We start from the raw sequence: 17275 nt of genomic DNA, 5'->3' as shown, positions 1-17275 counted from the left end.
TCTTTTCATTACAGAGAAAGTCCATTGTTGCCGTGAGTTTCATTGCAGCATTCCTCTGTCTGATCATCGTTCGTCTCACAAATGAAGTAACTTTCCCTTTGATCCTAAACTGCTTTGGACAAACCAGAGTCAAGTGGATCCCATTTTCTAATGGCCAAAGGCAGCCTCTGAAAACTCATTATGGATATATAAATGTAAAAACACAAGAGGTAAGACCTGGTTCTAACAGACTGGCCAAATGGACCAGTAGATTTCTTTTTCTCCAATCCCATCTAATGCTTTTTTACAACCTGCCCCGTGTAAAAACTGAACGAGGGTGTTTCTGAACAAAGTGGCTATTTTAGAAGTCTCCTACCACTTAAATGACCTTTGAAATTTTTAAAATTTCTGTCATGTCTGCAGTGGAGAGAGCAGTGAACTGACCTCAATATCACCCTTTATTGAGTGAAACCTTGTTTATACAAACAAGAAAATCTTTCAGATTAATTTCAATCCTTCAATCCCTCTAATGCAAAAGGGAATTTTCTTGTGTTTGTTGTAATAAGGTCCTAAAAATGTTTCATTTTGCCTGGGCTTCTCAAAGAAGAAATAGCTCATTTTTGTTTGTATGAGCATGAAAGAAGAAAAGGGAGTGATATGTGAAATGAGAATATGTGAGTCTAGTGAATGTATTAAGCTAGTGGTTTACTGGATTTTTCTGGAAGTAGTGCATTAATACTTGATAGCTATTTCAAAACTAGGTATGTATTTGCATTCTGTACTTTAAAAACTCACTGATGTGTATCTGCTTTGCAAAATACTTGCTGTGTGATAAAAATACTTGTCTGATGAAATTAGGTTTTACAGGGACTCCTGCTTTAAAGTGTCTTAGTTGTCAAAATTTCTAGTGCCACTGTTGGGTTTTGGTGGTGGTGGTGCATTTTCTTCAGACTTTTCCTCTCTCTTTGTAATATTTGTAAAATGAAATCTTTCAAAATAAGGCAACATAAAAATTGAGCTATTTCTGTAGTTCGTGATCAGTTCTGGTATTGTCAGTCATGAGAAATGCTGTCAGACTTCCATTAACTGCTAGGGTTTTTTTTTCCTATAAAATTACAGTTATTAATGAATGAAATTCATTCACATAACAGCTTTACAGAGAATGAAAATACTTCACCACTTCATTAAATTTAGTCCTGTAAGTGTATTGGACTAGTTATTATCCTACCTTTAGTGGGTTAAATGTGAAACTCAGAATGAGAGAGAGGCAGTTTTTAGGAGGCAGCTCCCTTTAAACATATGTAGCTTTTAATCATTGCTCCTGTAAGATGCAGCACTATTTTGGAGGCCAAAGTACATTACCTATAAAACAGAAAAAGGACAAGCACCTGAAAGGAGAACTGTTCAGATGTGAGTGGTAGTCCCAGTGAAAGGAATGGGGGGTGCTGTTGAGCTCAGAGGGGTTAAGGCTTCACCCAGCATCTTCATCCCTCAGCAGTGGGAGGGCAGCGTGTTCTCCATGTCCCTGGGTTGTTGCCCAGGTGGCAGGCGCGGAATCCGAATGAGGCAGAGCTGCCGTGGTCACTGGATCACTATCAGTCTGAACTGATAACTGGGGAGGAGAGGAGCATGCTAATCCATTTTTATTCACCATTGACTTCATCAGAGGTTAGAAGTAGTTTGTGAAGGCCTCAATTCATTCTTAAATTTGATAACACGCTTGGAAGTTCTAACAGTAAATGGAAGTGGATGTCCTGAAAGCTGGTGACCGGTATCAATTTGTAACACATTTGTCTCAATTTGGCTTGGGTCACGAAGGACTCCTTAAACTTAGTAATTTTAGTTGTTTTCCCTGTTGTATTTGCAGATTGCATTAATATTTGCTAATTAAAATGATAATGAAGAACCTGAACATGGTTTGCTTATTGTAAATGCACTTTTGACTTAATTATCCCCCTGCGAGGGAACTTTTGTTGTGATGTTCATGTGAAAAGCTTTCACATAGCTCATGTTCCTAACTCACACTCCTAGCTTGCTCAGACTATGATTTTTAGAACACATATTACTCTGTCAAATAAGCATTTGTATACTATTTGTATTAATATAGCCAGAAAATCTCAATTATTAGTTTCTTTATTGTGTCAAATATATTGAATTTCTGCTCATTTTGTAAAATTTAGGTATTTTCTAGTTTTTTTGTGCTGCTGTGGTATATAAAATAAGCAGAAAGGTTTACTCTATGAGACAGGCTAATGTCCCAGACAGATATGGCCAAGTTTTTTGCAAAATGGGACACATGGTGTCTCGTCAAGGACCAAATGGTGTGAGGAAACAGTACCACAATGAATTATCAGAAAATAAAGTGATGGAAGGGAAGATAGGAGGGAAGGCTTTCAGAGATGTGAATTTTGGCTTTTTCTCTTCTCTCCTATTGAGGGAATCTTTTTGCAGAATTCTTTGAATGAATTCTTTGTTGAATGTGCTCATATTCTCCTAGAGTGTCCTTTGAATCCAGTCACCCACTGGTGTCTCCTGCTGTCTGATAGCACTCCCTCCTGTTCCTCAGCCACTTCTAACATCCTTCTTCTTTTCTTCACATTTGTTCTCTGTTCTCCTTTACCTGTTCCTCTCAGGCTGCACTCCAAGGTCTGGCTGCATGCCAACTCCTTAGTGTACTTTAAAGTGCAAGGTCAACAAACCAGAGGAATTAGGATAATTTGCCACCAACTCAATCAGTCATCTGAAGTGACAGGAAGCTGGAAAATCTAGAATGAGCTACTTCTCTGCCTTTCCTGTCTCTCTATTGAATATTTTCTGAAGAAAAAGGAAAATCAAACCAAACTAAAAACGGCCCAACTCCCCAGTCTTTTCCATAGCAATAAAAGTTTAAGTTAGGAGGAGCTGGTTTTTTTGGGGGGGTAGGACTGAGTGGGTATGGGGCTTGAAAAATCTTATGAGATGATGGAAAAGCAATTACTTGGTTAAAATGGTGATGATTAATAATTTGTATTAAAAAAGATCAGGAAATATGATGATGTGAATATTAGTATTTATCTCAAGTGAAAAACAATGATGTGGCTGTTATTAGGTATGATCAGAATAATGCTGTAAAGACATTTTTCAAGGGTGTTGTGTATTTGACTTGACACTATAGAATTGTGGAGTTTTTATTATTAAAAAGTCTGAAAAAAAAAGATCAAAACTAGATGTATTGGAGTATTTAATATAAAATGTAAAGAGAGACATAACTTAATCCACAATTAAGGCTGTACATAATACAGGGTTGTTGCTATGGTTTCCTTGATTTGTAGCCATAGCAACAGCTTTGGGAAAACTGTCTTTATGTACAGTAAATATAATAGATTTGAAATACAAATAGATGTGAAGTGTTGTATATACTGGGCCACTATGTCTAGACACATATTAGTTTCACTTTGGAGATATTCCTGAAATAGGGGATTCTTCACCTAGAAAATTTGCATCCAGAGCCCACCCTCAGTCCCCTCAGTAGGAGAAGATCTTGTAGTAGCCTTGCATGATGAGATCTCTTTTCCCTTTTCAATATCCACATCCGAGGTGACTCCTTGTGATTTGTGGGAAACTCTGCTGCTGTTTTGCAATATTGCTGTCTCACTCAATACATGAATTTTGACCTTTAAGTGAGAAGGAGGTGTATGAACAAGATGACCTTTCTTTCCCTTATTTCCTCCACTTTGTGCCTATGGATTTTTGGTGAGGGGTCCCATGAAATCTGTCTTTAGGAAATGTCATGCCTATCATATGTTAGTTATTTTTATCCTAGTCCTGGTGATTTTTTTTTCCCTTAGGAAATATCAATTTGGTACAACTCCATGGTGGTTACCCAGTTGAAACCTACTGGAATAAACTTCCCCCCACCCACATCAAGCTGATGTAATGACTCTTTGTATATCAAAAATGGGGAAGCAGATAAAAAGAAACAGGTAGAGAAAATATAACCTTCCTTCTTCTTTCATACCACTCCTACTCTACAAAGAGTTCTGGCAAAATTAATGAACATCATGTATTTAAATTGCAGCATTATGACATCAATTTAAAATCCATTAGCAGTTTGAAACTTTATGCTAGGCAAGTCTAATAGTGTTCTTGGATATTTGATTGTGCTTCCTGAAAGGTGAATATTGAATAGATTTTTACTCTACCGTCAGTATTAAAATAATATAGCATTTTCCTACGTACGTAAAATCTGAAATATAGCTGCAATAACACTTGAAGCATAATTATAAAAGTATATTCAGGTACTGAACAATGATTAAAACTGTTCTTGGAAAAGGGTAAGTTCTGAGATGACCTAAAATCCCTACATTAAACTGCAGCTGTGAGATCTAATGGCTTCCTCTGAAATGAATTCTGAGGGAGCAAAGAGCCTTTGTGTCGTGAGCACTGAAGGATCCTGCATTACAGTGATGAGCACTAGATAAAAGGAATGTGCATTGTAGCACTTAAGACTTCTTAAAAATCCTGTCCTAACTGAAAAACTCATCAGTACTGTATTGATATTGAAGGAATACATTTGGATCATATTATCCCATCCCATTTTGTCCCTAACCTGAACAGCCTGGGCACAAGCATTAATTGCTCACCACTTGTGGCACACACAGCTACAAACATGTGGGACTGGACAGCCTAAATCTGCTTCCTTTTTTTTTTTTTCCCCTGTTTGCCAGAAGTTCTGTAGTAGAACTTGGCTTAAATGAATGCAGGTTTCCACAAATGAAATACCCCAGATACGAATATTAACAGGAGGCTACAGACCTTTGTGTTGTCCTTCTTATTATGCTTTTCAAAACACAATAAATTAAGTGCACTTAAAAATTACCTGAAATGTAGAGGAAAATTAACATAACATGCAGAAATATGGGATGAGGTGTGGTCTCTGGTTGTAAGATAAGGCACATACAATTTCAACAATAGCAAAACTGTAGTTGTCAACATGTTATAAGTAGTCATTAGATGGACCCCCACCAACCATGAGACACCACCTTTCTTACAAAACTTGAAAAACTAAATTAATAAGTCATAAGGAAAGCAAAGAATGGGAGTGAATATTAGTTCCTCTCCTGATATGGGAAGTAAGAAACGTTTTTCAAAAAGACTAAAATTTTGTAAGAAATAATATAAAAATGTAAAGCTAGCTACCAGCCTGGGAAGGTTTGTTTTGCCTCTGTTAGTAATGGATGAAAATGACACTACGAAATGTCAGTGGAGAATATTGGAGTGCTACTGGAGAACAGCTTTGGGTTTCATCTCAGAAGAGAAGGTACCAGACTATAAACTTGAATGGTGTGTTCAGCTGACTCCAGAGATGCTTGTTTCATACTTTTCTTGGGAAAAACTGTGTCCTAGAGAGGCTAAAAAGCTGCATCAGCCAAAACTCCCTGTGCCAGAAAGTTACTGTAGTATTTAATTTCTGACACATGGATGACTTCTATCCCGTCTTTTCCTTTGGGATCTTGTTCTATGTTACAATTTAAGAATTCACAGGATATTTTGGTAGTAAAAGGTCATTTGTTTCATAGTAATTTATCATTTATATCCCTTCTAAGACACGTTTTTTATCACAGTTGCACAGTTTCTCATTATTTCAGCCTCAGAAATAATGTAATAATAACAGTAATGAAAGTACAACTAAACATGCAGTATCTTCTGGATATTTTTCTGCTTCCATTTTATAAATCTGCAGGAAAAATTTTATTTGGAAGTATTGCAGAAGGATTAGTTACATAACACTTTACATGACAATCACATTGCATGTTAAACTTCTGAGAGACATTCATATGGTGGGTTGATGGTTCCTGTCCCCCCACCCCTGTTGTGCTTCCCAACTGTACCAGAGCTCCCATTCCTGGCTCTGGGAGCCACAGGCACACACTCAGAAATAAAATTCCTGCCAAGGACTTTAACCACCAAATGAGCAACTCCAGGACCACATCTATTATAGAAATAGATCTCACTAAACAAATAGACCTCACCAGAATCCTCACTGCCCTCTTCCTCTTTCCAACCCTCTTTTTGCCTGGAAGAGGAGAGAATGATCCAAATAAGCTGCAAGGTCCGCTTGAAACCACTCAGGCTGTTGTGAACCTGCAGGAGAGAAGGGAGCACAGATAATGTGTGTCCTCAGTGGAGCAAATCCTGCCAGCTCAGCCACTTTCCTTCTGTATATATGGAATAAGCTTAGGTTTTTAAAGCTGCCACGACTCTGATGGTGTCTCATGAGGAAAAAGTCAAGTGCCAGGATAAATATATCAAGTATTCTATACAGAGGAATTAAATCTGCTCCACACAGAGCCTCAGTGTGATGAGTCAAGCAGTGCTGCCTGTGTGGCAGCTCTGCTTAAAAAAAAAAAAACAGCTAAGGGACTTGAGAAGAGATTACTATCAGCCAGTGAGCTGTGCCTTCAAAAGTCAATCCCTAAAGAACCTGGGCTGGTAGAAATAAATGTCTACGATGCAGTCGTGGGCTGGACTGATCTGCTGAATGGAGCTTGTAGGTTATATTGCAGAAGGTCACAGGTACCAAAGATTTGCCATCCACCTTGGTTATGTGTTATTTCCAGAGATTTCTTCCACGTTCTTGAGGATTTTTTTCTACTGCTGCTGAAGGGTAGGGGTATGGTAGCTAATGTTAGTCTGCCTGTTGAGAAGATGCCAGTTGTGTTCTCCATGTGGAAAGTGTGAGCAATGTCTCCCCAAAAGAGAGACACGACAGCTAGAAAATTGACTGGAGATCATCTGGAAAAAAATCTGAAAAATCTTTTCAGTAGAAAAGCTGACTTTTGCAGTTAGCTAGCTTGATAGGTAAACTTCTGTCAGCGATGTTTTGTTTTAGTTTAAATGGTAGGTAGACCAGAAAACTGAATGGAGTATTCTTTGGACTGATAAAGAAAACAGCAGAGAGGTTTGGTGTAATGTATTCTTGAGTGAGACCAAACCTCTGGGGAAAACAGGAGAGATGCAATGAGCAGGTGAGAGTGAGGCTTGTCAAGGGAATGAAGGAAGAACTTACTGATTTTACTCTGGATGAGAACTTCTGTCACCATGACATGATTTCAGCTTTTGTCAGTAATAGTTGCCAAATGAAGGATGGGCTGTTTTCCATTAGTGGCAGGTGAGGTGTCTCCTTGGTGTTCCAGTTCATCAGCTGGGAGAGCAGTGCCCCCTCATTTCCTCCCTGAATATCCTCCCACTACTGCTGTTTAAAAATGAGGATGCCTTCATCAAAAGAAGCCCAGTGTCATCCTCCTGAGTTTATACTTGGAGTCCATTTCTCACAGAGATTCAAGGTGTCTGTTGCAGCAGAGTGTCACAGTTCTGGATTTGGTGATGGCAGCTGAGGTACACTTTGTACTGGTGTATAAAACACACCACGGAGTAAAGAGAGCCGCTAAAAATGGAATTCTGCTCTTATAATCGTTTTTACACAAGGGCTTCCTGCTGGCTATGGCAATCAGTGAGTTTAGCTCTTTGAGCTCCTCCCAGCACAGCTATTCTGGCAGAGATGCTCAGCACAGGGCTGACCCAGAGCTATTAATACCTCCCTGCCGGGAGCCGCGTGCCAGCCGCACACGGACGCCTGTGGGTGCACATGTAAACACAGCAGCCAGAACTCGCTCAGGAGGCAGACTCCCAACCCTGACAGCCATGCCAATTACTAGTTAGCTTTAAAGCCACAGCCATCTTCCTTGAAAGCCTTTGCTTTCCAAGTTTGCTCCCATGGCCATCTGTCACAGCCTGCCTTTGGCAGCTTCAGGTTCTGCTGGGAGGCTCTGTGGATTGAGCACAGAGTTCTGTCTTTTGTGTTGTTCTCTGAGTGGGTGGAAAGTTTCATTCACATGAGCCTTTTCTCTTAGGCTTTTTGTTAGATTAAAATGTGAACCCTAAATGCATATTTGAGCTGTTAATCTGTGCTGTCTGCTCTCAAACCAGGACGGAACAGGTGGAGTGGTGTAAGTGCTGCATAGAGAGAAATGAGCTCAGAGACCCTCTTGGAGCAGATGCAAATTGTACCAGCAATAATTGCTTTTCTTGGGCTAGTTGCTCTTGTCTGGCTGAACACATTAGTCTGTGCTATCAAATATGTATTATTTGGTCTGTAAGAGACCTGTATTAATGTATCAAAAACCTCATGCCCATTAATGGCATTACCATGCTGGCAGTGTGTGCATCTTAGAGCTCTACTTAATAGACTTACAGTATCTGTTACAAGGAGCCACACTTTCTGTGGGTTTAGCTGTAAATTTTGTGTACTCATCACAAATAATTTTGTAACTACCTCCAAACCAATAAATTATATTCCCACCAATGATGGAAAGTTCATTGCAAATGGTGTCCCTGCAGCTGCACCCTAAAATGAAGACCAATTCAATCTGGGGAGAGGTGGGAGGGAGAAAAATGAAGTTCTTTGTTACTTGCAATATTTCTTTCTTCCATCTTTATTTTTCTTTCTCTCTAATTGATATATTTTCTATATTGAGCTAGTCAGAGATTACTGTAATCTCTCAGTTAGAAAAGCAGTTGGCCCATTAGATGAATAAATACTATGTTAAATGAAAATCCCCAAACGAGCAGAGAAATTACTAGAGTGATTTTGGGATTGTCCTCTTAATAACAACAATTCATCCTCCTTTTTAATCCCTAGCCCCAGGGATGCATATTACAGCCTTTACCTTTTCATACCAGGCAAGTTCTCTTTTCTGCAACTTATACGTCATTTTTTGAAGTAGCACTTCTTGAATTTGTCTTTAACCGTTTCTTGTAGTTAGGACCCAGAGTTTTGGATTTGAAATTGATGAAAATGCTACCAGTCTTAGATCAATATTTCTCCAGGGGATGGAACCTGCTTTGTTCCAGTTAGAGACTGAAAAGAGCACTCAAAGGTCTCAAATTAGTATTATACCAGCCAAAGTGCAAGTTGGTTTGGGTTGATTTCCCTGGTTCTAGTTCAGCGATGCTACCACCCTCCCTCCTTTCTGCCTCTTTCAGTGCTGGTACCTAGGATTCACATTTAAAAAGAGAAAAATATAATTTCTGGAGTGCATCAAGTTGAAAAAGTGTATTTCTAAGCTTTTACAGAGATGCCTTCAGACTCCTGAAATGGCTGATTGCATGCACAGGACTGACTCCAGAGTAGTTCCAGGGCAGTACACTGAAAGCTTAGATCAGCACTGGCAAATGTCCTCCAGCAGAAATTACATGCCAAGGTGAAGGATAAAGTCTGGCCTTTAGGTAAAAACAATAACCCTATATTTGATGACATACAGAGTCTTATGGAATTGATCAATGATTGTCAGTTTTGTTCTCAGGTGTTTTGTGTCTAATTAATTTTATTGATTTATCAACATTTTCCAGCTTACAATACAGTTTCTTGTGTCATCTTATTCCTAACATGTAAAAGATTTGTTATGTCAATCCTATTTCCTATTAGCTCTTCCTTTTTAGAGCCAGTTCATGTTGTCTAAAACTGCTGATTTTTCTTCAGCTTCCCCTCCAGTTTGGCTTGCCCTTTACTGCCAAGAATTTATTTCACTAGATCATCAGATTTCCTCTTCCTCCAAAATATATTACTATTTATGCTTTGAAGGCATAGATTGGAAATTTAGGAGATAAGAGGCTGTTCTTAAGCCACCTACTGCTGCATTCTGCTCAAGGTTTGATTCCTGATGGAATCAAGATGTGGCCTCATGATGAATATATCGATCCAGTCTTCTGGTAGCAGGCTTTGGAAGAGCATCTGGAAATAGGTTTCAAGGCAGAAGAGCCTGTGGCAAAGTTGTGTCTCAAGTTAGAGTTCTTTTTAAGTTTCCTTCTCATGTCCTTACTAGAATGACTTCTTTTTCAAATGGAGTGAGCCCAAAAAAAGTTTATTTGAAGCCACATCAGTGTTTCTCAAAGGCTGAGTGCTGCTCTTTTAGTGTTTCCAAGGCTGAACCAGCTCTCCGGTAAGAAGCCAGAAAAATGCAATTTTCTCAGACACATAGCAGATGGTGCTTCTTCATTAATTGTCTCCATGGCAGACCTTCAAAAAGTCCCACAGGAGTGCCTTGGAGGTAGTGGGATCATCCTTTGGGATCCTCCATGCTGGTGAGGTTGCTCTGGAGCTGTCCTGTTTGTTTCTGCTCCAGCTGGCCCTTGGTGTAGAATGTGCCTTGTCACCATCGGTATATCAGTGACAGAGGGTGGAGCTGATGACATTATTGTAATGCAAATAATGATGTTTAGTGTTGATCTTTTACTCAGAAGGGAATGGGCAGAGGAACAGGCTGGAACTCTTATGAGCTTGCCTCAATTTCTGTCCTGCTGCTCATGTAGACCAAAGTATTCTTGACTGCTTCAGGATCATCATGTTTGTAAAGAATTAATGTTTATGAAGAGCAAGTAGCATTTTTTGATCAAGTTACTTGTGGTTGTGTTCAAAAATTGAAATGTTATAGTCATATTGACTGTCATAAAATGATTGTGAATCTACTTTCCCAGAGAGATTATCCCTTATTACCATTGTATTACAACCAGAATTTCATTGTGAGAACAACAACAAAAACAATCTTTGCACCTCACTAATGCTTTATTCTGATTGACAGAGGATGAGGCAATCCACGTACTGTGACAGCAGTGCTGGCATGTATTATATAATGATATATAGCAACTTCCATAGGCTGCCATTAATTTCTGCATGAATCCTGTCTGTCTTTGATAAGCACGTGTAACTCCTAATAAATTATTTTGGAGCTGAGCACAAGCATCAAGGAGAAAGGACTTTTGTAGGTATGGGGGCTGGTGATAGCTGAAAATGAGAAGGCAAAACTGACAGATAATTGTAGATGAGAAGTCATTTTCAAGCAATAGACAGGGGTGATATTGTTTCCTGTTTAAAATTAGTTGCCACCTCTGCTGGCTGCAGTGCAAGGTAAGTTCTGCTGTAAAATCTAAATCGTTTGATCATTTGTTATGTATAGGCTGTTGATAATAACATAGGAACCAGCTCCCTCCACTTGCTCTTAAATGGCTTGCTCCCATTCTTGTGAGTGTTATCCACTCTTCATTTCCTGGGGAAGAAATGGCCCTCTGTGAGGCTGTTTATCTGAATAGCGCAGAAATAATTTTCTGCAAACATAACTATTACCATAACAGAACCCTTAAAAAAAATTACAGTGACACTCTGAGTTTTCTGAGATTAGTATCTTCCTCTAAGGTCTCTATTTCCTCTGGTATTACTTCCAGTCCTGTTCACTGAAACTACAATGCTTGGCTGCCACAAATAGCATGAATAATGCATACATTTTCCTGCTAGTTTCAGTGTGTGCTAAATAGTTTCATATACAAAAAAAATAAAATCTAGAGCTGAAAGAAGCCAATTGGCCACTCATCATCCTGACTGACCCACATTCCATGTTATCTCAGGTTTTAACCTGCCTGTTGCTATAATTGCTATTCTTGGGCCTTCACCCACATCCCTTAGAAGATCACGTGGTACCCCTTGAGTATTTTCTGAGATTGAGATATGGCAAATATTACAGCTGTCTGTATCTCTTTATTTCCTGTTTCTTTAAAGATCTTAGATGTTTCTAGTTCTTATTCTCTTTTTTCTTCCAGTGTGTATGGACACTTGCAGTTTCACTTTTATCACCATGTTATCAAGCGAAATGCTCCTTTATTTTTCCTAAAACATCCATAGAAAGACCCCACTTTTTCCTTGCTTCTTGGTGTTCAGTTTCCTACAACCCACTATGGGACTGAGCTGTAATGGAAGACAGGAGATGACATAACATGGTCTCTCTGTTTCTAGATATCAAATTACCTTGGATTTTTTTTTCCTAACATGTCTTGGATCTTTTTCCATGAGATGAATCTCTTTGTTTTCCAAGGTGATGCCCACCATGTGACTTCCCTCATGCTTGTGCACTCTTTCTGCAAATACAATTTATTGTCTCCTGAAGATTTTTTTGTAAAAATAAGGCAGATTTAGCAAGGAAAAGATCACAAATATGGTGTTGTATGAGGCCAATTAAAAAAGGTATGGCACTAAAAGGCAAAGTGATTTTTTTGTTGGTTGGTTGGTTTATGGTTTGTTGGGGTTTCCTTCCTTAGTTTGTTTCAGACTATATCAGAAATCTTATAGTGGTTTAAGTTATTCTTGAAAATGGGATTTTTGGTCATAATTTTTCCCATTCAGTCTACAGTAGTGTTCTTGCAGTTTAAATGCCCTTTTTCATTAGAGGAACAGTTTTCGTAATGGAATAACAGAATGGATATGTTAAGAAATTAGAGTTTCAGTTTATGTTCAGAACACTTGATTTGTATATACATTTGTATTTCTTGTACATTCAGATTAATTGTTCTATTATCTAGGAAGCTGTATTCTGAATTCCTGAAAATCTGTCTTTTTATCAGTCTTTAGTAAATGGAAGAATGCCTCTAGTAATTTCCCTTCACTCACTAAGCAATTTTTCTTTGAAAAATCTAGTTTGTCTGGCAAGATCTTCATAAACATAAATATAATTTTAGCAACTACATATCACTAAGAGGCATTTCTGTGTTAGATGTGTGAGTAGATATTATTGCATAATACATCTTAAAATCTGCTTGAATTTTTAAATTGCTAGAGGATTCATGAATGTAGTTTTTTTTTGTTTCTTTCCAATATGAGTATCTATCTCTCTATACAACCATTAGTTATTTCTAGATGCAGTGAAGTATTTATCTACCCAAGGATGTCCAAGAGTTCTTCTACTTTTGTATTTGAAATAGCATCATTTTTAAAAGTGCTCAGCACAGAGGCAGTGTCTAGTATTTAATGACTGTGGTGATATGGGAGGGGAAGGGTTTCTTGATTGCATGGTTAGGTTTGCTCCCAGTACACTTGAAGTGAAACCTCAGGTTTTCATGCTTTGTGGAACCTGTGATTGTGTCTCCAAGATTCCTCTCCTGTTAAATAGGTGCCTGTTTTGGCAGGTTCACAGCTCAAACCCTGTCAGCCTTTGCAAAGCACAGCTCACAGCTCCATGCACTGGCTGTAAGAGCAAAGGAGACTGAACCAGGTGAGGAAACATCTGCATAAATTCAGCACATCAGCTTGCCCAGCCCTGTGCTCGGAGGCATTTAAAGCCCCATGTTTTGCCCCTCCATAACAGAACAGTACATGGTAATCTGTAATATTTTCAGCTGTACTATTGGTTGTATTGTGAAAGGATGCCCAGTTTAGTTTTGCAGCAGAAAATGGACTTGACATGAGCTTTGGTCCATAGGTAATAGGTTCTTGAAGGCTCTGATTGTTTCTTTCAGCAAAATGCTAATCTGGTAAATTGGTACATTTAACAGTCATCTGGAAATGCACCCTTTTGTGTAATATGTAGTTGATTGTAACAATTATGGATGCTATTTAATGGTGCCATCCTTAAACTTTCCAGTGTGATACTACCTAGAGAATTTGATACTGATGAAATCATTATAGTGTTATAGAAATGAAATAGGTTGCTACTGAAATTACCCTCAAAATCTAATTGTAACTTCACTGGAATTTTTCCCATGATGGATATTAAGTATATGTGTATTTTTTACTTTTATAGAAGCAGCAATTTTATTTGTGTGCCTAATTTTATTCCACTATCTACTATGTATACATTACATTTTCCTTCTCATTTCCAGTCGTGGTCAAAGACAACTTTAGTCCAATTTGGTTTTTATCTGATATTCTTTTATTTTAATTTCTCCTGTCACATGAATGAAAAAAGCAACATATTTCCTTTCTTGAGGCTTCCCTAGGATTTCTCAAGTTAACACAATAAAGAGCTCTATTTTATTAATACCTGAAATGATGCGAGTCCTCTCAGTTTCTTTGTGAGGGCTTTCTTGGAAAGAAAAACATATTTTATAATTTCTGGCCTTCAAATTAATTCAGATTCCTTTTTTTTTTTTTTAAATCAAATATCTTGTTGTACCCAAAGTTTGCTTTCTAGGCTTATCTTTGTTTCAGACAGTGTCCAATTTAAAAACAAAACAAACTAAGAAGAGAACTCTTCTTACTTGTTTGTAGTCCATGAGCAATAGATGAGATCCTTGATCACAGAGGGAGATTTCAGTGAGTGCCCAGGTTCCCAGGCACAGTAGCCCTGCTCCCTTGACACTCTTAGGTTATCTCTGTATTGTTCTGGCTCTTACTCAAAGATGTGATATTTCACCGCCTTCAGAGCAACAGCCTTACATTCATCAGGAGTTGTGCCATTGTTTCTTTCTACTCTCGATCTTACAGTATAGATTGATCCTGTAAGAAATGGAAAAATACCCATATCTGTTCATCAGATTCTGTCCCTGTAGTCATACAAAGCCAGGGCACAGAGTGGGTGGATGGCCACCAGCCACCACTTTTGTCACCAGCCATAGAATCCACTTGACTGCTCAGAGAAAAGGGGTGCAGAAACAGCTTTTACTTCCCATGCTTATGCTTCTTGCATTCCTCCCCTCTTCCTAAAGCAGCAGACTGACTGAAATATACCTAGTTTGGTATATTTGTTGCAAATGTTCCGTCAGAGAGCCTGAAATTCATGAACCCAAGGTTCTGAAGATGTACAAGATATGCCCCATCTGTACAAAATGTAATCATGTGTATTTGACCTCTGTGCTCTCATTGTTCTTAGAAGTAGGCTGCCCTTTCTCCTAAACAAAGAAAGCTTTGCAGAGTAAGGAGGGAAATACGATTGGCCTGGTTTGGATAACCCCATGGATTTCTATTGTTTAACAATTCCTCCCAAAGATTCTCAGATACCCAAAGCTGTTGGTTAGAAGCAACTATTTCTTAAAGCCATCGTGCTTGCGTCCTGCTGTTGAGAAAAATGCCGTGGAGCTGTTACCTTTCACCCAGGTGGTCCCCAGTGATGGGCAGCAGTGACCTTGCTCTGCTGTCTCTCTGCATTCAGGCAGCCCGAGCTGTGCAGAGACATCCCCCAAACCTCTGCTGCAGTGTCAGCGTTGGACACAAGCCCATGTCTCAGTCAGAGATGTGAATCCCTGACCTTCCAGTGGAGAGGCAATAGTGCTGTGTTATGCTGACAGGCAAAGGACTTGTTTTTGAGATTCAGAAGTGAAGATATTTGGCTTAACACAGCACAGAGTTCTAACTGTTGAAAAAATGTAGCAATAAACCCCAGACAGTCTTCAGTTTCCAAATTATTTTGTTTTCCAGGTTGCTGGGAGTAATTTGCTTCATTAATGCAGTTCTGCAGCATGAGCTATTTAAATTTTATCCCAGAATGAGTTCTTTTAGCTGAATAAAAACCTTTTGAAAAAGCTGATTTATGTCACAGTCACAGCTTTAAATAGAGCAATTCTGGTTCAGTGGTGAAGCGCTGGGGTCAAGGTCCGTGGTGTGCCTGTTCTGAGTGCTGTGCATGGATTTGCATGCACACAGCTTACATTAGCACTAACACAATTTGTGCACGTGGCCCCTGAGCAGCAGTTTAGGAAAGTAGCCCTCAATAGAGGAGATATTTACAGCACTGAAGCTCATGTTGGGAAATATGAACAGCTGTGCTCCAAACAGAAAACACACATCTGAAGTAAGACAAGCATACTGAAAATGATGTCCTGGCAGTTAACGTTTTTATTTATACACACTGCTAGGCAAAACTGAAAGGAAATAGCGTTCTTTCAGGATTCATGTGTTTTGCAGAGCTAATAGGAGAAAACACCTGTCATCAGAAAAGATTTTTGCTGATTATAATTTTTTTCTTGCTACATTTCCTGTAAGCGTTGGTACAAAAGAAATACAATTAATAAGTAAATGCTATGTCACTTTCTAATTATGTTTTACTAGCACTGCAATGGCCTCTCTATACTTTGAATACTCAGTTGAAATCATTCCTCTAGAACATGTATTTGCATAGAGTTTTAGATTTAAATATCTTGAATTTTCAATTCTAATATCTCAGCACCTCCTGTGCACAGAAAGTGAGCACCTGAGAAAGGCATTATCCATCATGCTGTTATGGGAACTTTGTATTTATTTGCATAATGTCTAGAGCTGTCTGGTAGCTAAATCCACAGCAAGTTAAGAGGACTTTGCAAAGAGAAGTTTTAATTAATTTAAATTTGACTGATGGCGCACATGCCAATACCTCAGATTTCCCCTGCTGGGCTTCCCTGGAATTGATGTGCCTGCCTGTTCCCCAGTCCCTGCAGGGTTGGAGGCCTCGTTCCACTGGTCCCAATGTTCAGGGAGCAAACAGGGCTCTTGCCTTGCAGGAGGCATGGTAATTCTCTGCATGGATCATGCTGAATACTTCCCCTTCACAAACACCATTGCCTGTGGAGAGGCTTTCCTTCAGTAACACCAGCATAGCAAAACAGTTCTGTTTTGTGGATGTGGGACCTTGAGGTTGTTGTTTACCTGAGACATGGAGCAGGTCAGGAGCAGGATAGACCACAGCTCAGGGCTCTTGAGTCCAAAACTCCAGACTTTTATTTTGCCTTGCTTCTGGGGTAGTGGGCTTGTATGTCCAGGGAGTAATTTGTATTGCCAAATGGAAAACTGGTGGGTGAAAGACACAAAAAGCAGTTTAGAACACAGTCTTGATAAATACCACTTAATTAGTTTACATAATGAATTTTGGAACATGACTATCTGTTAGACAAAAAATTTTGGATGCTTCTTTAATATGAATATTTTATTCCTTAATAACATATTAGTTGGTCAGTGGGAAATATTTTCACTAGAGCTAGTTGGAAAAATATTTTCCCAATAACAATTATGGCATTATAATTACAAAGGAAAAATAGTGTGGCTACTAGAGTAGAGAGTGGTGTTCTGCTGCTGCCGTTACTGTTGTGTTAATTCAAGTGACTGAAATCTGTGTGGAGAATAGGCAGGTTCTGGCCCTGCTGAACAACACAGGTGTCACTCTCATGCTGAGGACAGATTTCTTGGCTTTTTTAATATCCTTTTGTACATTTGAGGTTGACATAATACTAGTAGGGTTGCAATGTCAAGGTTCAGGAACTAGGGAATGCTATAAATAAAATCACTTGTCCACTTTCGATTCAGAATTCTTTGATGTATTCATGGCTCTGCAGAGTGGGATAACTTCAACCTCATTCATTGTCCAGATTTTATCTTTTTTGGTGCTGGGTGGAAACGTTTAAAGAAGTTGCCAGGACTACTGCCTCATTTGCTGAAGAAATGAAAATGTGTGAAGGAGTTGGGACACTACAGGAATGGAAGGCAAGGATGATCACAATCAAGTGTTAATTCTGACTGCTGTATTTT

General features: G+C 38.9%; 1 protein-coding gene across 1 annotated transcript in view; it reads left to right on the top strand.

The window, feature by feature from the left end:
• ST6GALNAC3 (ST6 N-acetylgalactosaminide alpha-2,6-sialyltransferase 3) overlaps window positions 1-17275 on the top strand; it is a 213687-nt gene that overhangs the window by 97194 nt on the left and 99218 nt on the right. Inside the window, exon 2 of the mRNA XM_077182383.1 lies at window positions 15-209. Coding sequence (XP_077038498.1) covers window positions 15-209 — 195 coding nt within the window. The remainder of the gene's footprint in view (window positions 1-14; window positions 210-17275) is intronic.

Source organism: Agelaius phoeniceus, chromosome 8 (genome assembly GCF_051311805.1).
Source record: "Agelaius phoeniceus isolate bAgePho1 chromosome 8, bAgePho1.hap1, whole genome shotgun sequence".
Lineage (NCBI taxonomy): Eukaryota > Metazoa > Chordata > Aves > Passeriformes > Icteridae > Agelaius > Agelaius phoeniceus.
This window is presented reverse-complemented; position numbering and strand designations above follow the sequence as displayed.